The following is a 24,737-nucleotide window of genomic DNA, read 5'->3' on the forward strand; positions in this document are numbered from 1 at the left end:
TCTCTGTAACCTGCTTTATTTCCTAAAGTTTCCTGGAAAGAATTTCCTGGAATGTGAGATCATTTCTTCATTTCCCCCATAGGATGTGCATACACACACACACATACATACACACATACATGCACACGCATGTTCACACAAATAATAATAATAACAAAACGAAGTGTGATGAGTATTTCCTAAAGTAACAAACACTCTTGCTGCTTGCTTTCATGTGTGCACGTAAAGGAAAAGGACTCAAGTAAACAAAGTTAGATTAGCAACAACAAGTTGAGAGGACTTGAGACAACTTCCTCCCTCGTGCAGTGGCAAGGAGGGAAGTGGAGAGAGCCGTCCTGGAGCCCAGTTCTTATTCTCAGCACCTAGGAGCTTCACTCTGGCTACCAGTTAATGCCTTTCACGTCTTTTTCTACTGCCATACATTGAAACTCCCAACTTGGCAATTTCGGCTGTCCCAGGCAAGCCCATCTCTGGCTAATGTGCTGCTCAGGTGCCCTTGGCATCTGTGGTAGGTGTCTACCATGTGCCCTGTCGTTCGCGGGATGACATCAGCCACACTGGACCTTGATGCACTCACTCTCCCGCTTTCCCGTACACTTTTTTTTTGCTGCGCCTTCAGTTCTTTCCCTCCTCCCCCACCTTCCTCCTCTCCATTTGCAGAGTTCAGAGCCCTCCTCCTGGGCTGCCACCCCTCCTTTTCCCCTCCTCTCTCACAGTCAGAGGCTTGAAAACTTGTTAAAAGCTCTCCCAGTGTTCCAAGTTAGAAAAAACTTTTTACGAGGTATCAGCACTTTTCTTTCATTAGTGGGGAAGGAAGGATGAAAAATACAAAGCAGCAGTAGACTTTTAAAGTTTAAATAGGCAGGTCTGAGTGCCTGAACGGGCTCTTCCATTTTACTTTAACTCTCCAAAGAAGTTTTCTTATCCCGTTTCACTGCTGAGCAGCAAGGGTAAGTGGCAAGTTTTCCTTTTTCATCTTTCCTTTTTCTTCTTTTTTTGTGTATATCTTTTTTTTTTTCTAAAAGCACTTCTTCCTCAATAATTATGTATTGTTTTGCTCAAGGTTGAATATATATAAAGTCCAACTTTAAATAATATAAATAATTAAATAAAGGCATAACTTCTCTTAAAATGTTAACTTCAAGCTCCTAGGTGTTGTTTTTTGTTGTTGTTGCTTTCTTTTGCAATATGTTTACACTTTTATTCAAATTCACAGTTTTTCAGCTTCTAATCTTTTTCCATTAAGGAAGAAACTGGTGAAATTTTGACYGCAGAGCTGGCTTGCGGACTTGTTGCTAGTGTGCTGGCAAAATCGCTACTCTCTATATTTATCTAGCACTAAATGAACCAGTTTAAAGAAAAAAAAAAAAATCTCGCTCTGCTCCAGTCTCTTCTATTGGTAACAGGAAGACCTTCCTCTGAGAATGTCCCATTTCTGCCCCACACATTTTCTTTTCCGATGGAAATCCTGAGTGATGCAGAATAGTTTGTACAGAACAAGGCTATTAATTAGGTGCTTTGTTAAATCCTGCAGCTACCGAAGTGGTGATTTTCACGTGGTCTTCCTGATCATTTTTCGCTCTCCTTTTAAAATAGATGTGATGAAATCCAGACATACACTATGGACTTTTAACCTAGTTTGTATATAGTTACTCTGTTTTAGCAACCTCAGTAAAGGATTTTAGCAAAGGAATGTAAGATATCATGATATGCTGTACCACGTTGGCAGTGCCTGTGAAAGTCTTGGGTGGATATAAATGAAAGTTTTCTAGGGAGAACTTTGCAAGAATAGTCTCAAATGTGTCATACTTCCAATATGACACATTCCCTTTACCTTGAAGGCTTTAATACCAAGATGTGGAGGAAAGGAATGCTTGAGCAATATCTTTTGGACAACTAAAAAGCTTTTTAAATTGTAGTACTTGGTATGGTTCCTTATCACTGTCATTACCTGCCGCTTGCCAGTACTTAAAGAACAACATGAAGAAGCACAAAAAAGAACCTTCAGCAAAAAATAGGAAGTACAGAATCTGTCTTATCAAGTAGCACATTCGCATATTAAAAAAAGAATATTATGTGCTTATGTGTGTCCTCACATTTTRCTGTAAGATGACCAGCAAGCCTTGTGAAATGGCATAATTCTCATGAAGGTTTCGTTTAGATTTTGGAGCATGAGATTCATAAAAGTCCATGGTAATGGTAACAAAAAAATAGCTAAGGAGCACCTTCTGTCTGACTTCTGTTCGTGTGTGTCCGCGCGTACAGGGAGAAAGTTGGAGGGCTTGTGTGAAGTTTTGATCCTGCCATTTTTAACATCTGGACAGCACACTACAGCATAGAATTCAAGCCTCTAGTCTAGTGAGATATTTACTGAAGTGTTTCCTTCAAAAACTTCAAAGGCGAACACTGGCACCGACCCACAATACCTAACAAGCATACAAATAGGAGAAGGGTGAGCAGCAGCTGAGTTGAGAAGGAAGAGAGGGACACAAGGGACTTGACTTGTGACATAACTCTGAATTATTATACATGCAGAGGCACAAAGAGATTAAACACTGTAAAGTTATTGCAGCTCTCATGTAATGCAAGCCTGAAAAGTTAATTGTATTTTTCTCTGAAAAGAACATTAGCTCCTATGAAGGAGTTCCTGTGGGCATGAGGACGATTAGGTGACATTKAGCAATATATCCATTTCATCACTGCTGTCCTTCTGTTCTCTGGTATCCTGCCCAATGCTACCCRCCAATGCACCTTGGGTGCAGGCACCTGCCATATGGTTTACACCACACACACTTTTCAGAATTCGAGATTTAAACACAAGCATTAACTGCAGGAGGCCTGAGTGCCCCTCGTGTAATTCAGTTTCTTACTGTAGTTTCCAAGTGAGTTGCATTGAATTTGGGCAACAAYATAAACGTTGAATCTGGCACGTATAATGACAGAACGTCTAAGGAAATGCTTATGATTGCTTATGGACCTTCTGTAACTATGATTTAAAAATAACTTAGGTAGAGGGAATGCAACATGTGATAGGCAAAGGCTATGGGGGGAAGATCCACTAGTGAGTGACTACCAGCAGATAGCCAAAAAGGCAAACTGTTGTGACATTTTAAATTCCAGTTACTGCAACCATTTAGCGTGTAATCTTTGTCTGGCGAATGAAATGAACTCAAGTTCATCTGTAGACCTCCAGATGAGTTATTTTTTTCTGGGAGAATATACGAAAAAACATTCTCTTAATGCTAATAGGATTTCATAAAATAGYTTTCTCTTTTCCGATCCACTTAAATAGTATCAATTGTACATCTTACCTGCTTTCTCTGTAATCTGGCTGCTTTGGGGAAATGCTGAAGTTGACTCTTGTTCAGAATCTCAGAATCTTCTCTTGCATTGGCTACTTATTTTTATAGGTATTTCAAGCACAAGATTTTGTGCTCTTTTTCTTTTCTTTTCTTTTCTTTTTTTTCTTTTTTTTTTTCTTTTTTTTGGTAAGAAAACTAAGGCTTTGGCCAGTTTCCCAACTGCTTCGGCTGCACAACCCCATTTTAGATCACACTCTGACCCTTATTGCTCTTCCATCCACCAGCATGTGACCTTCTGACACAGTAGTCAGACCTGAACACATTACCACAGCACTGAGTTTGCATTATTCTCCCCAGAAAATATGAACCAGATGACATGATGAATGCCGTCCATAAAAAATAGATCTAGAATTTCTTAATTGTGGTCTACAAATCAAATTTCTTATATATGTGGTCATCCAGAACTGACGCAGATAAATGCTATCATATCTCCTGCTGCTCTATGGCTTTTTTCCTGTCTTTACACACACACAGTAGAACCTGGAAGAAATCCATCTTTTAAAGAGCTGCTAGGCCTGTATTAGTCCATCTCAGAAAGGATATAGTGCTATAAASTAATAATCAGCATAAACTTGCGAAACTCAAATTCTCATAATCCTGCATATCCTTGAATTCCTGAAGTACTAAAATGGTACTAATCTATCTGATCAATCTGTGTTTTCCTGTGGACTTTTTTAAGAAGTCTAGAAATGCTAAGAAAAGTTTACATGCAAAGCACTGAAGAAATATTTCTAGAGGTAATCATCCATTTAAAACTATTTATAATGCTGGAATGCTTAAATAGTTGCTTGATACAAATTCCCTGTTTATGGCCAATAAATAAATACTGCAATCAATTAATAAAATACTCTTTTGATGTCCTGAAGTCAGATCTGATGAATGTATTTTCTCTATAACAAAAAAAGTACTCTGTTTCACAAAACAATAGAATCCGCTTAAGCAAAGGAATAATGCACTTGTGCCACCACAAGGTTATCTGATTAGCAGTACAATGTTATGAATTGATGTGGGTTTTTATCACGGGCAAATGCTAGTGTGTATCCGATCTCTTTAAAAAAAAAAAAAAATTGCTTTTCAAAACTATGTATGAGTAATTCAAGCATGGAATGTTTCCTCCTGGAGTTTATATTGCCAGAGGATATAAATGAAACTTAGCAATTTCACATGCTGAAAMAAATTAAAAAAAGAAGCTCTAAATTCTTGAAATATTACAGGTGTGGGATTAAGTCAGTCAAAACTGAAGTAAATCATTTTACATTATTGGACCATGGTGGAGTGTAATTAAAGAACAAACAACATATAACCACCTAGAAATAACATGTCCTCTGTTTTCTTAATCAAACCTCTGATCTGAAATAACATTTAGACAGTAAAAAAATACATTGAATCTGAGGAAAGTCTGTTAATTCAGTAGTTTAAAGTCACCAGAACGCTGACTAATTAAATCAAGAAGTTATTACTTGRAAAAGGCTTCTTCTGTCCACTTCCACTTCTAGGACATGGAGAAAATAGCTTGCCTTTAGAACAAGCTTCACATATTGTATAGTTACAGGCTGTTCTCTTTTTTAACAATCTCAGTTGGAGAAGGAACGCCGCTGTAACATTGCATTCTAGTCTTTTCAAACGTCCAAGCTCACGTGCCTGCCTCTTTTCTATTAACCTGAACCAATAAAAACAACAAATCTTTCCCTCCTGGAAGGACTAAAGCTCCAAGTGATTAAAAGGATATGTCAAGAGATAAACACACCATATATCTCTCCCAGCTGAAGCATTCAGATTTTAGAGTCTAAAGCAGGGCTGATCCTTTGATGGGACAACATTCATGTGAAGAACTAATTACGTGAGGAAGGGTCTGAAGGCAACAATAGGTAAACTTCCTCCACACGCGAGAGCGAGCCCAACCAAGTGGGCTGAGGAAATGTCCCTGGGATATTTTTCAGGGCTTCAAAGATAATTGATATCTCAGAGCTATCAGAGCAAGGACTTTAAACACTTGCCTTCTATTATACTCGCAGACTTTTTCCTATGAGAAAACAAGAAAGGATGGCAGTTTTTTGTTTGGGATCCATTGTTATAATTAATCTTGCCAAATTTAAAATCTTGTTTTTCCAGTGACTCATTACTTCTTGAAAGAAAGTATCTTTGGTATTTAAATTTCCTATTTTATGAATTACAAGAATTTATTTATATTTTTTTTAAATAAATGACCTTCACTAGGGAATATAACCATGATTCAATGGGGAAGGAAATCATTTGAACACTATCAAAACTAAATACTGGGAAGAGATTACTCAGCATGCACAGGATAAATCTCTCTAGCTGGCAGTACCTACTTTAAAGGGAAGCTTTGTGCTTATTGTTCCTCTTAGGTACCTGATTTCACATGCTTGATCATATGGGAAAAGTTAGAATGTAAATTCCCATGCAGATAATGTTACCATACTCCAATTGAAAAAAATCCCATAGCTATCCTTGTTTTTCCTAGGAATCAAGAAAATTGAGGAAAATGTTTCATTTCACCTGAGATGATTTAAACTTGCATTGTTCAGCCCTTGGAATGCTCACTGCATGAACCATGCATTTGCTGAAGGCAGCCAGGAGTTACTTTTAAAACAGAAAGAGCCCATTTTCCTTTGTTCCTTGCTAAATCTTTTTTTTTTCCTTTCAAAACAAAACAAAGAAATTTAAATGTAAAAAGACACACTTGCAAAAACTTAAGGAAGCCACAGATAACCAGAAAAGCAATTCCTCCAATAGGGTAACATGAGCTTAGCTGTTTCATGTATTTAGCAAGTACTGTTCCTTTTCAAAGGGATAGATAAAGAATACTAACATTGGTCTTTGTGCTGCAAACATTAAAGTATAAACTTCATTTAGATATCAAATATTCCCTAAAGTTGAGCATGCTATAAACTTTATAATGCTGGGAACTATATCCTTAAATGTATTATATGTCTTGTACATATATGTAAGAGCTCAGTAATACTCAGTAATACTWCCATAGAAAATATAGCATATGTTTTGTGATAATACAATTTTAGGTATGCAACCCTAACATTAAGGTAATGTAACTTCTTGCATTGAGATTATGCAATATTTTGTTCTCTTTTTCTCTTAAGAAGTGACCATAAAAGTTATCCTAAGTGATCTATATTCATAGAAGAGAAATCTTACATTTATTCSTAGGATATACAGGCAGTGCCAATACAGAATTCCATATCCTGATCAGCAGTGAGATACAGCTGTTTTACATATTAGCCAGATGTAGATCGTTAAAATGAGATTGCCACCAAGGAATCTGGTTTGAGCAAACAGTGGTGGCAACCAAAGGTCCTCGTGGACTTCTTGAAAATGGAAGCAAAATTAGAAAACTCTTTTTTTCCCCCCTCTCTCTAAGATATCATGTTACATTTCTCTTTTCAGCTTCCTTAACCTCCCATTCCGCTGGTAAGCCAGCACATGYGAATTAAAGTGAGGCTGGCACCACTGTATTCTTAGCTTTGATCTGTGAATCAGTACAACAAAAACATATCAAAGATCTGTCTTAACCATCACTATTTTTTTCTGTTTGTGTCCTTCTTTAGCCAGCATCCTGTGAAGATGGGTGACTGGAGTGCCTTGGGAAAACTTCTTGACAAGGTTCAAGCTTATTCTACTGCAGGAGGGAAAGTGTGGCTGTCTGTCCTCTTTATTTTCCGAATCTTGTTATTGGGGACAGCAGTTGAATCTGCTTGGGGAGATGAACAGTCTGCTTTTCGGTGCAACACTCAACAGCCTGGTTGTGAAAACGTCTGCTATGACAAATCCTTTCCCATTTCCCATGTTCGCTTTTGGGTTCTGCAAATCATATTTGTGTCTGTACCTACCCTATTATACCTGGCACATGTGTTCTATGTGATGAGGAAAGAAGAGAAGCTGAACAAAAGAGAGGAAGAGCTCAAAGTGGTCCAAAATGACGGTGTGAATGTGGATATGCACCTCAAACAAATAGAAATAAAGAAATTCAAGTATGGTATCGAAGAACATGGCAAAGTGAAAATGCGTGGGGGACTGCTCCGTACTTACATCATCAGCATCCTCTTCAAATCTGTCTTCGAAGTGGCTTTCTTGCTGATACAGTGGTACATTTATGGGTTCAGCCTGAATGCCATTTACACCTGTGAGCGAGACCCATGCCCACACAGAGTGGACTGTTTCCTCTCCCGTCCAACCGAGAAAACCATCTTCATTCTCTTCATGCTGGTTGTATCTTTGGTGTCTCTGGCCTTGAACATCATAGAGCTTTTCTATGTGTTCTTCAAGGGTGTCAAGGATCGCGTGAAAGGGAAAACCGACCCCTACTCTCACAGTGGTGCCATGAGCCCTTCCAAGGACTGTGGCTCCCCGAAATATGCTTATTACAATGGCTGCTCCTCACCCACCGCTCCCTTGTCTCCCATGTCTCCCCCGGGGTACAAGCTTGTTACTGGAGACAGGAACAATTCCTCCTGTCGTAACTACAATAAGCAAGCCAGCGAGCAAAACTGGGCCAATTACAGTGCAGAGCAGAACAGGATGGGGCAGGCAGGCAGCACCATCTCCAACTCGCATGCCCAGCCCTTCGACTTCCCCGATGAGCACCAGAACACTAAAAAACTGGCGTCAGGACATGAGCTGCAACCCCTCACCATTGTGGACCAAAGGCCCCCCAGCAGAGCCAGCAGCCGAGCCAGCAGCAGGCCTCGACCTGACGACCTGGAGATCTAAACTTCTCGCTGCAATACTTGCTCGACTATGAAACGACATGCATTGGAAAATGCAGTCAGCGCTGATCTTGTTCCAGTGGAGGTGGTACTTAACAGTCTCAAGCAGGAAATTTTAACAATCATAAAAAACATACAAGCAAACAAACTTTTAAAAATACTTGCTGTTTTGGGGGGGATGTGGGGTTGGTGTGGGGTGGTACAATACACTTTGGTATTTAATGTAGCTGGTTTAAAGAATTTAAATACTAAAAAAATAAGAAAAAAGGAAAAAGATAAGTAGTCATTACTAAGGTAGGGGGTTGGGTTTTTTTTTTTTTCTAGAAAGGCTGTAAATATCTGAGTGTATGTGTATGTGTGTACTATTATGTTTGTTTCTAAAGAATCTTCTGTAATACTGAAGCCCAATAATAACTGCACTCACATTTGTCAGGGTGAAGTGCTGCCTGAAGATGAAAACAGTTTTCCTATTCAACACAAAAAGTCCAGGATTGCCTCTGATCATTTCCATGTCAAGAACATTCCATTCTTAAAAAGTGCACTTTGAAGGTAAACTTTCCTGTATTGCCCTCCAAGTTGTTGAAAGGCTTCTGTGAGGATAATCTACATCCTTTGAATCAATCAACTTAAATTTCAGACATGGCCCACCAAAAAAGAAACTAAAAAACTTTAGTCACCTGTTTTTCCAACCCCTCATGCAGGTAGACTTTGCTACGTGTGTAATTGGATGGACCACACTTGTAGAACTAGCATCCACTCTCTCTTGCCTACAGCAATATTCATGGCCTGCTGCTCACATACTGTGTAATTAGCATCATATAAAAACCAGTTTGCTACCACTTGCAGATTTAAGTATTAACTGAGGCAATCAACTGCCTTTAGTTAATTTTATCACACCTCTGTGCATGTCAGGAGTGTACATATGTGTATGAACATGGTTGAGGGGGTAAATGTATACACAAACACCCTCAGAAACATACAGTGAGGAACATACACACACAGAATATTTGCAGTTGACACTTTCTCATGGATATTGTGAAAATGTGGGCCACAACGGTGTTTACATTCTCTGGTTCCTTCAATGCAAGTGAAGCACGTCATATWTTTTTTTAATTCTATAAAATATTTTCCATGTATCCTGAACGGATGCTTAAAAAACAAATAAATAAAAAGGGCCCAATCCTGGATATCTTTCTCTGCAAAATCTCCTTTTTAAGATAGTGGGAGTTTTGCCTGAACAAAGTCTACAGGATCAAGCCCAAGATATAATGAACCATGTTCCTGCTGGCATGAGTGATTTTCTTAGATAGAAGTTAGGATTGGAAAAGACCCATTAGGTCATCTAGCCAATCTCCCTGATAGGTAATAATGATGCTTGAATGATAGAAGTTGTAGTACTGTAAGCAAGCTTTAGTCTTTTATGTGAGAAATTTAGAAGAAATGCTTTGTGCTGGTTTAATAATAAATTGTGCCTACATGACTTTTGCAGTAACTGGTATTTTTCTTGTGCTACATATTCACATTTACTGAATGGTAATGTCCAGTCCACATGTGACAGGACTTTCTAGATAGCTCTAGCAACTTTGGTGTTTACACTTAGATTTTGTTTAAAATGCAGAAGAAGTTGAAAGGATTTTAAAGAGTACAATTCTAGCTAATTTATTTGAAATATATACTCAAAAGAAATCTACCAGTTTCTTCAAATGCATTGCCTCTTAGCTCAACACAAATTGATCAAGGAAATACATAGCTTGGTTTCATGCAGCAACACAGATAAACGGTTTCATATAATACGATATATTAATGTGTTTGACATTCCATGTTAAACTACTGTTGTGTTCAACTTCATTGCATGTATGCAACCATAGTCCATCAGATCATGTTGTCTGGAGAACATTAGTCAATAAAGTTTTAATTTAGTATAAATATGCTTTCCAATTGTCATTCACTCTTTTATGAGTTCACATATCTTTTTTTTTAGTATTGCAATTTGACATTCTTCCTTCCATCTTCATTTTTCCCAGTCACATTGTATTTCTGCAATATTCTTGATTTAATACACCTGGATTTACTTTGCATTGAAATTTCACGGARCTAGATATAGATACCCTTATACCACTGGAGAAATAAGAATCATTGTAACAAAAGAGCATTCAACATGAGCTACTGAAATACAGATTTTGCTTGAGCCTCAGAATATAAATATATATTTATGGGCAAATTATTACAAAGATGATAAAAGTAAGATACTATCACATAATTTTTAAAGCATTTCTTACCTACAGCCTAGATACTACATTATGAAATTATTTTTTCTAGTTTACATTTTCCTACATAATCAGATGATTTGACTGACAGTTGGCTTCAATTTCTGGAATGAAAACCTGTTTATTTTAGAGTCAAAGAAAGCATGCTACTGATTTGGCTAAGACTGGGATTTCACACACTGCCAACTGCTTCACCTTACAGGTACCAATCCCTAATGAAGATCTACAATGCCTGACTTTCCTGGATTGGACCATAGAAAACATCTACTTTTTTATTTGAAATATATATATATATATACACACACACACACACACATATATATATATAAATCAAGCAATGGTTGTGTCACTTKCTACTTTCAAATTTGTTTCGTATTTTAAGTCTAAACTTCTTTTCCTTCCTACTAGTAAAGAGGAGAAGAATTAAGCAGAACATTACTACTGAATTCACAGCTATTTGAGATACCACACAAGCACCAACACAAGGAATGACTCCTTGATGTGTTTCTTAAATAATAGCAATGAGTCATAGTTTTAAGGCTGGCTTGTCCTAGTTTGTCTGCACAAAGGGAAGAACATTCCAAGCATTTTGTGAGGATCATCCCTTTGAAAAGGTGGATACAGAAGCATCCATAGGAGGATTCATCCTGAGACAAAATTCAGTTTCTCTTACACAGACAGATTGTCAGGTACATCCCAAGCTAGAGATTCCTCTCCGTAAGTCTTGGACAACTGATATAAATTAGTACTTCAGTTCCAGAGCTCTTCTGAACGTGATGGTACATCTATGCACATAGAGGGTAAAGACATGAAACTCACTCCACTGTTCAGTAAAGACAATGGGTCATTTTTTTCACCTGTGTTTGTATCTGTGGCATCTTCCACACGCCCAAAATTGTCACAATGATAAAATTGTGTGTGCCATTCATCCTACTGTTTTATATGCTTTCTCCCAGGATATCAATATGGAAATAAGGGAAATATTTATGTCTAAATTTCTCTTTCAGTTTTCTGTACATTTTGAGGAAAATATGAAGATACAGTTGTTTATGTTTTTATCATTTCTAGAATAAGAGAGATAATGTAAGAACACACTTTCCTGAAGTTTTTTAAAAGGAAAGAAGAGTCACAAACACAGCAAAAAAGTCTAAAAAAATTTAAATCTTATAAGCATTAAAAAATGGTATTGGTGTTTTGCCTAGAGGTATTTTGAAARAAAAGCTAGTTCATCCTAAATGACACCTTTCCTAGCCATGACTTGAAAAGTCTGCAAGGAATAAAACTAAAGGAACAAAAGTTAAAAACAATCTAACATCTATTTGCAGATCATGTAATTTTAAGATATTTTAAATACATSAAGCACACACCAAAAGTCCTTTTCCTAAATTAGAAATTATATTTCCATGCKTAAAATTGGTATGGATTATAGAAATTGCTTAGGAACCACAATAAGTACCTGCTACAAAAGTCACATCCCCTGAAGTCCATTATTTTTAAGCTATGCAGTCATTTACTCTCTTAGGAAAAAAAAAAAAAAAAAAGGTTGTCTGCAATGCTGCTGTATTCTACTGGTTCACTTGCCCATCACCAAGTTGCTGTTTCCCTCATAATTTCTCTGCAACTCAACATCAATTCAAAAAAAATATACGAGTATAAGGGTTAGAGTTTCTGAACTAAGATCTGGGAATAGATCCAAATCTGAAGTTACTTGAAGTAGTTAATGTGGAGTAATGGATATGTCAGATAAAAACCATCAGTTTTAGTGGTGGCTCTTTCTAATTCATGAAGTCAGGTCCACTTCTTTTAATTCTTTTAATTCCTCAGCAATTCCTACTCCTCCATTTTCCTGGATTAAAAAAAATATATATATACATATGGAAGAACATGCGATTTTCCAGTCTCTACAGACTTTTTTTTTTCTCTCTGGTTACTCTAGAATCTTTTTCCTCTATTGTTAATCCAAACCTACTAGGACTAGGCACGGTATTTTTTGAATCTACCATATTATACAAATATTCAATTTGACCACAATGTTTAAGATGCTCCCCTTTCCTTCTCATACTATTCACTCCAGTCATTTGCAGTTTGATCTACTGGAGGATTCTGACCATGGACACGGTACATATGACCCACGGGAATTTGTCCGGCAAAGCAAGTAATCTCATGGCACAAAGGTGCCATGAGTATAAGTCATACCTGAGAAACCACTGTCTAGAGGTTTTCTCTGGCACAGCCCCTTGGAAGTATCTGAGGGTCCTCTGTTTTATTCTAATTTATGATCAACACTAGTTCTACACAAAATGGCTCCAGAAATATGTGACTAGAAGATCAGCTCTACAAATGACTGCCTTTCTCTGGCTTCAAATACGTGTTTTTTTGACTGTGCCTGAGGTCATATTCACACCCAAACTCAGTCCTGGAAACTGTGTCAAATGAAAATTACATGATGCTAGTGCATCACTACATTAAAATAGCAAGGGCCTCTTGGTTCTTGTACTTATTCAAAAGAGTTTCCWCAAAAAAAGACACACACACACACACAAAGAAAAAAAAATGCTTTTCTTAAACTTGTTCCTAATGTGCATTRCTACCAGTGTAGATGCTAAGGCAATATGTGACTCTGGCGTTATTTACCTGCTAAACATTAGGTAGTGGAACTATGCCTAGAGACTGTTTAAATAGATAAAAGTGCTGAGCAGTTGCTACAACCAACCACCTCCAAAATGCCTACCCTCAATCTTCATCATGGTTGCCAAAATCCTGCACTCAATTTACGGACGTGCTGGAATTTGCAATGCAAAGGTAAGCATGTTTCTACAGTGATTGTTTGGTGTTAACTCCTTTTAACTGTTTAAGAAGCGTAATGCAAGAAGCTAGAGGCCAAGATTCTGGGACAGGCTTTACTGGGTAAGTGGCGTACAGTAAAAGGAGTCATCTGATCCACATTAATGGCTTTCTGGTGCAATGGACTCTCCCGACATTTAAAAAGGCTTAGTCTCTACTCCTCTACTGAGTTGAAGTGAATAACAAAATGAGACACATGAGCTTTGATTGGTTATGAAATGAAAAGTGTTCAGACATTTAAATTGCTCTTTGAAACAAGCCTAGACCACAGCTGCGTACTTCCCATCAGAACTGACAAGACAGTGAAGAAAATATTCACATGAGTTCCTGGTTTTCTCTAATTTAAATCAATGTAAAAGTTCTTGATTTCAGACATAAACTGATTAGATCCAGAAAGAGATGGCATGTCATCTAATTATCATTAATGAAACTGCAAAGGATAAGCTTATGGGGATAATCTATTAAAGTCATGAATTTTAACCACTTGAATATACATAGTCATACTATTTACTCACAATTTTCTTACTGTAACTCCATGTAGAGGCAAGTTTATGAAAAATAGTCTAAGGTTTGTTTTGTTGCAAACAAATACAAACTCTATATATGTAATGAAATGCCTGTATATGATGTCCAAGTCAAACCTGTACAGGACTATGTAAGTGGATGTAGAGTGCTATGTAATAGACGTTTTTAAGTCTGCTGGGTTGGGCTACTTGGGAACAAAATCTTATTTTTGCCTCCTTTCTACTTTCTTCATTCTTGTTAGAAAGGTCTTCATATTGCAGACAACTGAGCAGTTCTTCTACGCTGCTGAATACAGACTGTTGTTCTCACTTGGTCTTCAGTGGGATGCGTTTGGGTGGGTGAATTTATATTCCTTTCTTCCTCTTTTTTTTTTTTTCCTTCTTTCCCCAAACTATAAATATATACTGAGTAAGGAGAAACCATAAGCAAGTCCCAAATATACAAGGCTGGGGGAATATAATGACATTGGACAGCAAAATAGTGTAAGCATGGAATATACAGACTGGAACTCAGTGGGTCTCTCTTGAATGTCTGCAACTTACTGAATAGGAAAACACCATGTAAAATATCTTAAGGGGATTAGAAAAGCCTCTGGATACTTTAGGATCTTAAAACCACCAGTCCTTGCTGAAATAGGCATTTTCAGTCTCAGCTTCTGCTGAGTCACAGAGTTTACTGCCTTTGAAGACTGAAGTAGCTTGGCTCAAAATTGAAGATGTTCTGGAAAAGAACAAACCTTCACTAATGACTTTTATGTGCATACTCATCTCAGTGGCATTTACAGGAGTACACGCTCCATAGGTASGCATAGGTTCAAAACATAGGCTTTACTTATATGCTGAGCTTTCCTAGTTTCGTCCATGTATCATTATTTCAAAGTGTTTTGCTTCAAGAATTCCAGAAAGCTTTCAAGTACCAGCATTTATATGTCATATACTTCAGGAGGGTCATCATAGTTGTTTGAAATCTGAATATTCAAATATAAAGCCAAATTGTCATATTGCCACCTAAGTTTTATGTGTGCAGGCAAAAAAAAAAAAAAAAAAAAAAAGCATTCATATTACTTATGAAGAATCTTAACTGGTCTGACACGGCTTCATTCTGTCGAGGCCAAGGCACTTTTGTTGAGTTATGTGAGGTGAAAACCTTGCTCCAAGCTTTACTTAGTAAATTGGGATTGTGAAAGGAGTGGATATTTATAAAGTCAGACTTTCAGAGATCATATTTATCTTTTCTATTGCTTTCCTCTTCTATTCAAGTCTCTGCAATTTTAATGCAGGAGCACATACTGGCTACAGACATGAACCTTGTGTAACTTACTAAGGTCTAGGAAAATCTGAGAACTTTTTTGTGTCCACGGTTTTTGTTGGTTCCCCTGGCTCAGTGTCCTGTAGTGGCTGTGGACCTCAAACGCTCAGCAGTAGGGTGTATATTCAGTTAATGCTGTCAAGGGGTGTGTGTCCAGAGGAAGTGAGTCTGGATTATTTCCTGTAGGATTTAAAGAATCACCAGGCAAAAGAGCCACCAACTGTTTCTTGGCCTGAAAAATGCAGCTGTGACATCTGCCTTCTCCCCACCACCCACTTCTTATCTGCAAGAGTTGCATTTGTTTTTTTTTTTGTTTTTTTTTTTTTTTAGTATCATGTGGTCAGGAGAATTCCATTGTCTAAATTGTATTTATTATCAAGCGTCTCATATTTTGCAGCATTTCATTTGGAATGAATTTCACAGATGTTAACTTTTGGATGGACACCTTAGAAAAACCTTTATATTTCTCCTTACAGTAATTTTCGCTGTTTCAATCTCTTTCTTTTTGTTAGTAGTTTGCAATTAAGGAAGACAGGAGAGGAGCTCAGGATGCTAGTTATCTACCTTGGCATGCTGCACAGATGCAGTGAAAGTGTGAGGACGTGGAATTTGTCCAAAACTTCCTCCCACCTTACTCGCAAAGCGACCTAAAGGTAGGCTTCTACTAATGATATGTGTGCCATATAAATAATAATAATACCTAGAGTTGCACTGATAGAGCACTTTTCATCTTCAAAGCATTTTGAAAACACCATGTAATTAGTGTGAAATGGAGTCATCTCTCATGTTTTTCCACAAACTCCACTGCTAACCATTGTGTGCACCAAGGAGGGAATCTGAACGACCACAGAGATTATACATAACCCCCATTATCACAAGATTAAATGGAAAATGCTGAACAAGGGTATTTTAGTATTTCATGCAAGAGGAGGATCCACAAGAAGCAGGAAGCCAGTCTCCCTAAGATAAGGAAACAGGAAAGTTTTCTTTGCTAGTAATCTACTACCTCAGATCTCTAAACATATTTTACCTTGAACTGCGTCTCAGTCAAGCTGGCAGCAGATCACAGGTAAACTATCTCATTACATGTAGTCCTCATCCTTATAAGACTTGAATATATTCTTTTTTTTTGTTGTTAAAAAAACTTTAATTTGAAAGAACTAAAACGATAGTGTAGACATGACAAATATACCATTAAATGTGTTTCTCCTGATTTTTGCAAGACTTCCAGAAGAGTAGTTTATTATGAGTGCACTCTAAGAGACTAACAATGCAACTGAGCACAGCTTAAAGGTTATAATATTTTCCAAGTGTTTCCAGCATGTATGCAACAATTCCTTTTGTACAGCCAGGAGTTTGCTCTTTAAACAGCTGAGCATTTGCTGGAGATTAGCATCCCAATATGAGTGTGCAAGCAGTCTTTTCCAAAATACTGTCATTATCATAAAAGAAGAAAAAAGAGCAGTAGCAACCCATTCAATCTGGGGAATATTATAGTGCAGGAGAACAGAACATTTTGGATAAAGGAAACTTAAAGTAATACTTAACTTTCATCAGTCCTACCTTCCACAGACTTTTATGCTAGATAGCATGTTTTCTCAGCAGAACACTTAWATGCTTTATTTGCTTTTTCCAAATAAACTGTTCTTACACAGATTTAACAGGGCAGTCCTATGCCTTTTTAAGCCATAGTATATGTTAATAATCATTTGAAGAATAATTGTAAGTCTGTATTTCAAAAAGTGCGATCATGCAGAAGTAACAGTACTTACCATGTAGTTAATGACCACATGCATCCACATACTTTGATTTTTTCACCATTTTAAGACCAGTATTTTTTTAAAATGGTGTTCTTCCCCAATATATTTAAATATTACACAAAACCATAAACATAACCATATGTCAGAATGAGGTTTTTGGTGATGAGTGATGGTTTGGACCCAGCCTTTCTGCTTTTATTTTTACTGCTTTTCCATTCCCTTTAGGTGAAATATATTCTTTCTGTATGTTATATTTAGCACATTTYTAGCTGTTGCTAGACAGCTTAAGGAAAAGTCAGCATATGACTTCAAGCATGCCAGAGGTGCATCCAAAAGCTTTCTTTGCTTTTTCCCGTGGTGCAACAGGACAGCTTCATCAGCACGGCCACAGCAAGGGTCTGCAAACAGGAAATGCAGTCTTGGAAAAGCAACAAGAGAAAGGCTGGGGACAAGCAGCAGGATGAATCATCTGGGTGCTCCTTCCATATTTTGAGCAACCTCAGCTGCCTCAGTTGTCTAGCAAGAGGAGTCTGCATCCAGTGCCAGCTGTTCCTGCAGTGGTGGAGCAGCACAGCACGGAAGGAAGGAAAGGGAGTGACTAGACTCTATGAAAGGTGGTGTCGGAAAAAAAGTTGACAAATGAGAAACGGAGGTCCAAAAAGAAAGGTTTGCAGTACTTTAGGTGTTTTGTGATCTCTGCATGTGCAACAAAAATGGAATTTTGACTTTGAGATTGCAGTGGTAAAAGAGTTGGAGGTGTAAGACTCCAAATTTAAGGATCTTCRGCAACTCATGGGGTTTCACTGGTCTGACAGTACATTCCCATGAAATATGGTATGAATAAATATCCAGTGACCATAATGAGTGATCAAGAGTGGATCATTTTGGAACATCTGTGTGTGCAGGGGGCAATGAAGTCCAAGGGAGTATTCATATATACATATTCCATCCTTATATATATATTCACATATATATATTCACATTTCTCATTTTCAAAATCATTTGCGAATCTACATTTTCTCACTGCTACTCACTCCCAGATGCCTGTCTAGTCTTGCTTTATTTGTCATTTATTTGTCAGTTGTTCCATTTTCCCTCACATTGGCAACTTAGTGATCAAGTTTCCTTGAAAAGTGTGACCTGAGTCACCAGGAAGCACTGGCTCGGACTTCTGCTACCTCTATGATGTACATATTTGAGAGCATTTTTTGACCTGCTCTCTGCTTTCATCCGTGATGCTGCTTCTCTTAGTTTTATTAATACTCCTGAAATCCCTCTGCACTCTGTGGCATTTCACCTTTAAAAGCCATTAGCTCTTCTTTCTTTTGTGCTATTTTCCATTGCTCTTCACCATATTCAGACAAGTCTTTCAAAGTGTGAGCTTTTCAGGCAGGGACTCCATTCTCCAAATGCCCCGATGTAATGTAATTCACTTGTAACAGTATACAAATATTGGATATGTTAATAATGACATATATTAGACAAAACATAAAGCTCTATTTTGTAGATTTTTAGAACTCATTCCTATGGCAACTGTATGGAAGTCTTATGTAGGCAGTATTTATTTGTGATGAATACCTTTTACTTCCCAGTCTCACGGATTTTTACCTTCCTTGATTCAAWCCTAAAAAGGTCAAAATTGTTGTATTTTTTCTAAAACTGTATTTAGTGAAGGTGCCACTGAGACATAGTGTCATGTGTGACAAGTGAATTTCTTAAGTAGGCCTTGTTTAAGCCAAAAGCAATGTTTTCCCTTACATCTCCATTCAGAGGACATCCCATCCYGTGACTGAGTGACCATGAATACTCAACTTGCTTTCTGAAAAAAAATGTATTGCCTTCTCATCCTTTGTCTGCCTTATATATGGAAATTTTAAACTGTGGGGAAAAGGACATATTTAGCTTATGTAGGGCTAAACTTAAATAAGGAGCACCAGACAGCTCAGATTTGGAGAGAGAATGTGACCTCCGCTCTCAGCTGTTCCCTTATCACCACTGTAGGTACATCTGGCCCACTTATCAGTCATCTCCTGGATAGATTTGATTTTCAAATCACTATTCTAAGACAGGTTCCATGCAGTAATAATTTAAAGTGACTCTTGCTGTAACCAAGTGGGTCAGGAGTAGATTCATGAATAGATGTGTTCTCTGTGCAGTGTTGATCAAGTAGGCAGCTGGGTTGCTACCTTGTTTTCCATCCGAGCTGATACCACCATGGCTTGTCTGCCAAAATCATGTAGAAAGAAATTCAACTCCCAAGAAAGCCTAATGTGCTTGAATAAAGCTGCATGCATTTAATTTTTCYGTATAAAAAGAGTAGAATCTGAAAATGCTAACTGAATTGACATTTGTAGAAGCTACCTCAAGTCTTCATGGTAGTCATTATATATATTAGGCTTTCCTGCTAGGCTTACTAGCTGTATTTCAGATTATTTTAAAAATACCATGATGCACGGTGGTCAACCCTCTTGTCGTATTTCTGTGAAATCAAAYGTGCTGCAACAGAGGAAACAATATTTTCTCTCCATAAAAATTCATAAATACATAAAAAGAAACTTGATCCAGGATGTTGACCTTATGTAAAAAATATTTTAAGTGTTTCTTTTAAATAAATACCCTAATTAAATTAAATGTCCTATTCAAGGATGATAACAGTGTTGTGTTRGCTGAAACTGAGCAGAAACGGGCATGAGCTTATGCAATTTGAGGCAGAAATTGGCTTTGCTATCAAGATATGACATGTCTTTTGCATACTGAGGTACTTAAGTTTTACTGTGGCACAGACAAAAAAAMCCCCAAAACCTCAGGATCAAATGCTACAAGCAGAAATCTATGAAATCTCTAGAATTGCTTCATTTTTAAATAGCTTTGCAAGTGGAGATATATGGGCACCTAGTGCTCGTCATGCTAGTTGCCAGGTTCACCACAGGTAGCTCGATGAAGATCTTGTGTCCTCTGGAGGATTTGATTGAAGAGAGAGCAGGTGGCTGAAGTGCTGGAAAAGAAAACAGGTCTAACTGCTGCTGAGAACTCCTGCTGCGGGGCAGGCAGCCTCTGCAGTGATRCTTACGTGCCTGAAATCTAGCCAGCTTTGGGTGTTTGGTTAGTCCTGCACTTGACAAATCAGTTCTCAGAGTCCCTCCTGCACATACCTTTCTTCTAGAAGCTTTGGAAGAGTGCTACCTCAGTCTATTTTTAACAGCAACAATTTCCATGATTAGATTTTAATGCTATTTATTTATTTAAACCAAACCAACAGCTCTGCATAAGCTGAACATTCCAGTGGGCATCACACTCGGCCATGCAGAGGTTTCTAAATCTAGTTTAAATTGCATTCCTTGAATGGTAGAAAAAGCTGGGTCATATGCTGAAGCTTGGTGAGGAATAACAGAGTCACTCTTTCATAGACTGCAAAAACTTTAAGAAAAGATAAACAGCTTTGTTAAAGGTCTGACTGAATGTCTACGCACAGCAATTACCCATTGCATTTCTTTTTCCTCCCCTATGTGAAGGTGTTGTGCTTCCATTCTCATTGCTGCAATGAAGCCCAGTCCTCTATACGTGCGCTGAAGATAAAGGGAATGAAAGGCTTCAGATAATTACACCCAATGTCATGCTCAGTTATTTCCTTGCAGACATCTAATGTGTGATGCTTATAGCTGCCTTCCTCTTGCACAGGTAGCAAAGACAGGTAGGAAAATTAGGCATTTTTCAAAAACACCCCGTACCAGACAAAGAGACCTTCTCTCTAAGTCTTTGATGCTGCTGCTTCCAAGCCTCAGTAGGTGCCAGAGCCTGGTAGGTAGGTAGAGTCAGCTTACCATTTGCATCAATGTTAATAAACTAAATAGCTTGTGTTAAAATTAGCAGTAGGCAAACTGTTTCAGTTAAAATAAGAAGTGCCCTGGATTGTTGCCAGTCCTCAAACTCAATTCAAGCCAATTTTATTTTTAAGCTTTACAAGGAATGAAATGTAATAAGCATGCAATGTGTGTGTAGACACACATATAGTGAATAGCTCAGGGATTAGAAAAAAATGTACTTCGCATCTGGAGCCCTAGCTTTGCACATATATATGCATGCAAGYAACTTCACTCACATGAATTTTCCCCCGGTGCCATGCACTGTATTTCCTGTCTACTCAGTCAGCAGTGTACACAGAGGGCTTTAATGCATAAGGGCTCTATAACCTGCAGACCATCCTGCCTGATGCAGCAAGTGCAGAAAGCCAACACTTGTTTGGAGGACAAAGCTGGCACCAATTAAGCCACGTCCAGCACATCGGCTCTGCTCGCTGGAAGCAGAGTCATCCATGAGTGTTGTGTTAGGGAGTACAGCCAGCCCTGCCTACAGCAGGATGTGGCTTCCAAGTATCACGCATTGCATATAGTCTGTTGCGTAAACTGAAGCGGGGGGGGAATGAAGGGTGGACAAGATGAGGCTCCACTGGGCTGCGGCCTTGGAAAGGAGGATCGGATGGGTGTGCAAGGGGAGGACAGTGTGATTTGGAGGAGTGGGTGGAGGGAAAGGGGGTGTTGTCCATGTACATCACTTCACACATCATAAACTTCATCTCTCAGTGATTTTATTTTAGCAGCTCAGAAACAGATCATTCCCATGCAAGGCTTCACAGCACCAAAGTGTGAACATAAGGGGTGGTGGGGCTTTGTTGTTGTTGTTTGGATTTCTTGTTTTCCTCTTCACGCGTTTTGGGGCAGGTGGGTGTGCCTCCACAGCTGCATGCATGCACGATAGTCATGGCTGAGGGTGGGAGGACGCCTAATGTAAATGCCAGACAGTCTGCCTAAACTTTAATGAAAATAGTTTCACTGCTTATGCAGGTCTGACCTGGCCTGCATAGCAACACGCAGTGCGACTAAGCACCGCTGATGTCGGACACCTCTGTGATTTCCTTTCCCATGAACAGGTCAGTGGGGACATTGCCCAGGGCATGCCCTGGCATCTCAGGAAAACACAGGTTGTCTCTCCTTTGCACACTGAGAAGCCATTCCACTGTAATTGCTCTCTCGGGTTTCCACCAAGCTTTGGGCTCTCCATAGCTCTTGCTTTTATATATGTTGTAGAGTGGAAAAGTGCCTTTACAACCACCACCTTTCAAATGCATTACAACTGCCCTTCACACCTTCCAGTTTTTCTAAGAATGGCAAGATAGTACTTTGTCTCTGTACATGAGTATGGATGAATGACTAAGCCTGCTAGAAGAGACACCTAGAGATACGGAGTTAACTATTTAATAAGAATGTTAAGCGTCTTTTAAGTGCTGAAATACCAAAAATGTTTTTCTTACTGTAATCGAGGGCTGGATGAAATGCTCTAGGCCCCTGCAGCATTGGCAAATCAGCTTGGTACTGGACACATAGGATTGCACGCTTTCAGATATGCATTGCAGTGGCAGTGGAACAGGAAGCTCCAGCTGTGCCCAAAGTCTGGATCATGCCTTGATATCCTGTGGCTTAAAACCCAGTACATATGGGGTTGCCAGATTATGCTGACTTCTAAACATGAAAATTATCTTCCCCTGTACACTTACCACTGTGAATCAGTTAATAATATGAGGTGGCTTCTACTAGAACAGCTTTCACCCTGCCTTAGTGCATACAATGTATGCTGAACAGAAGATCTTTTTGACTAAAAAAGTAATGAAGCACAATAAAACTACAGGAGACTGACTTSTGAAACGAAATTAAAACACTGCCTGAGGACCTCCCTGGAACTGAGGTACAGACACTTCAGAATGCATACTAATTGGGCCATATGGTCCAATATTTAAACAAAGGCAAGTATTTTGATTGGCCAGGGTTTTCAGGAGAGACTTAGAAGGAAGCCTTAAAAGTCTTGATGAGGTTTCTGATCAGCTGGTGGAAATGTTTACCTTACAATAAACTCAGAAGACCCTGTCTTGCCCTGGGATGACACACCACAGCTCATTGCTGAGCGGCCTTATAGAATGAGCTGCAATGCCTGCACATGTTTGCTTATGCCCAATTCCCTTGCAAAAGACCAAGACGGGCTTTTGAGGCATTGCACAGAGGAAAGAGTGTCATAGGACCTATCTTCTATGGGGCAGCATGTAAAGGAAGAAGGCTGCTGGAGCTCTTGCCCAGCATTTCTTATGCCCATCTTCCCTTCCCTCRAAGACCATGGGACCTTCCTGCAGTGGGATAATGTGAAAATTCCCTGGAGCTGCCCTTCTTCTTAGTCTCATGCAATGAAGATGAAGCAAGAGCTGAGAGAAAAACCACTTGTACCAGCACAGCCAGCAGCTAGATCCAAACAGAGCAATTTAGTGTGGAGGCTTTTAGCCTTCTTGTGAAAGACAGYGGACTGGGGAGTTGCAAGGGGGCGGCTATTGCAGGCTGAGGCCATGAGCTCCACTCACTCCCTAATTATGCGGTAAACCCAGGTAAAACTATCCATGCATACTTTTGCACCAGTGGAGGTGTGTTTCCTCCACCGTTTCCAGGTATTTAAGTCATTTACACATGGGAGATGATAGCTCCCTTTAAAGAAAACTTGACCTAGGAGAAGCCTATCATGTTTCCTACATTTCTGCAAAAACAATGGGTTATGGGTATTTAACTTAGATTCATTAGGTGACTCATGGTGTTATGCMTTTAATATATTTCACATGGACAATGTTACATTTCTTTTCAACAAGTAATTTAAAAGAACACTTTATGAAATGCAAGACACAAACAGTCTGTCTGTGGGCCACTGTCTTACGTTCTGTTCAACTTTGTCACATTTTCTTGTTTTTAAATTCCTCGTCTTAAAAATATGAGTCAACATAAATAACTTTGAATCTGTGTTACCTTATTAACCAATGGCTGGTGAGTCTATCAACAAAATATTTACATAGACAACAGTCTTGTACTAGTAATGTATTTTCACATTACTTAGTAATTTAAAACATGTCAGCCACTTCCAAAGAGTAGAAACAATCCAAACATGGAACTGATGTTGGCCTTAAAAGGCTGCTGCTCTTTTTTTTTTAAGTCAAGCAGCAGTCATTACCACAATATTATCACTATGCATTCTTCATACAACTCCTTATCAGTAATCGCCGCAAATATAACTCTAAATGGTAAGGAAAAGAGCAAGTGGAAAGGTCAGATGAACATCAACAGCATGTCTTTAAGGGAGCTTGTGAAAGATCATATGGAAAATATGGAATTTAAATATTAACGAGGAAGATTGATAAATTAAATATTTGGCCGTCTTATAAAGCCAGTGAATTGTGTGTCTGGTTATTTGAAGATGCATCCATTCTTTTTTTTGCATCTTAAGAGTATAAATTAATATGTATGTATTTTTATGTATACTTTATATGTGCACAAGCGTATTTATAACATGAATGTACATATATTGAATATGTTTTTTTTTTTCCTGTTTTCAGAGTCTTGTTTATTCTGTTGCTAGGGGACCAGGTGATGGAATAGGAAGAAGAGCATTTTGTGTGTGCTAAGCTCTGGAACACAGCATGTGCTAACCTTCTGATAACCTAGACTGGGGGAAAAAATGTCCTCCCTCTTCCCATGGTAATCAATAGAATGAAATTTAGCTTCCCAAACCACAGTACAATGACATGGTATGAGATGGAGCTGGTGAAAGAATAGATAACTTTAATATATTTATTTATCCTGTACATGACATTTTTCAATGTGTTGAACAGGAGATGGTAGTCTCCATGTTGCATAATAAATGACATGTATGTCCTTTGGCAGATGCTCAGCCAATTCAGCCACCTAGCTAATTAAAAGGCCCTATAAAGAAAAATAAAAAATCAAATGACAACAATAAAAATGTATTACAGCCTCCCCTTTCACTATCTCTCCCTCTGTCTCAGAGGCTAAGAGTATGACTCTAAAAGTTGTCCCCTGAACATAGTATCTTAATCACACTGTTCAG

At 38.4% G+C, this 24,737-nt stretch overlaps 1 protein-coding gene across 1 annotated transcript; it reads left to right on the top strand.

Moving 5' to 3' along the window:
- The first annotated feature begins 701 nt into the window (after window positions 1-701).
- GJA1 (gap junction protein alpha 1) lies at window positions 702-9,721 on the top strand. Its single transcript, XM_026054611.1, has 2 exons — window positions 702-950; window positions 6,947-9,721. Exon 2 carries the CDS (start codon window positions 6,963-6,965, stop codon window positions 8,106-8,108), a length of 1,146 nt encoding a protein of 381 aa, XP_025910396.1. The 5' UTR covers window positions 702-950; window positions 6,947-6,962; the 3' UTR covers window positions 8,109-9,721.
- Window positions 9,722-24,737: the final 15,016 nt, after the last annotated feature.

This window comes from Nothoprocta perdicaria, unplaced genomic scaffold, assembly GCF_003342845.1.
Source record: "Nothoprocta perdicaria isolate Ctin4 unplaced genomic scaffold, notPer1 scaffold_123, whole genome shotgun sequence".
Taxonomy (NCBI): Eukaryota; Metazoa; Chordata; class Aves; order Tinamiformes; family Tinamidae; genus Nothoprocta; species Nothoprocta perdicaria.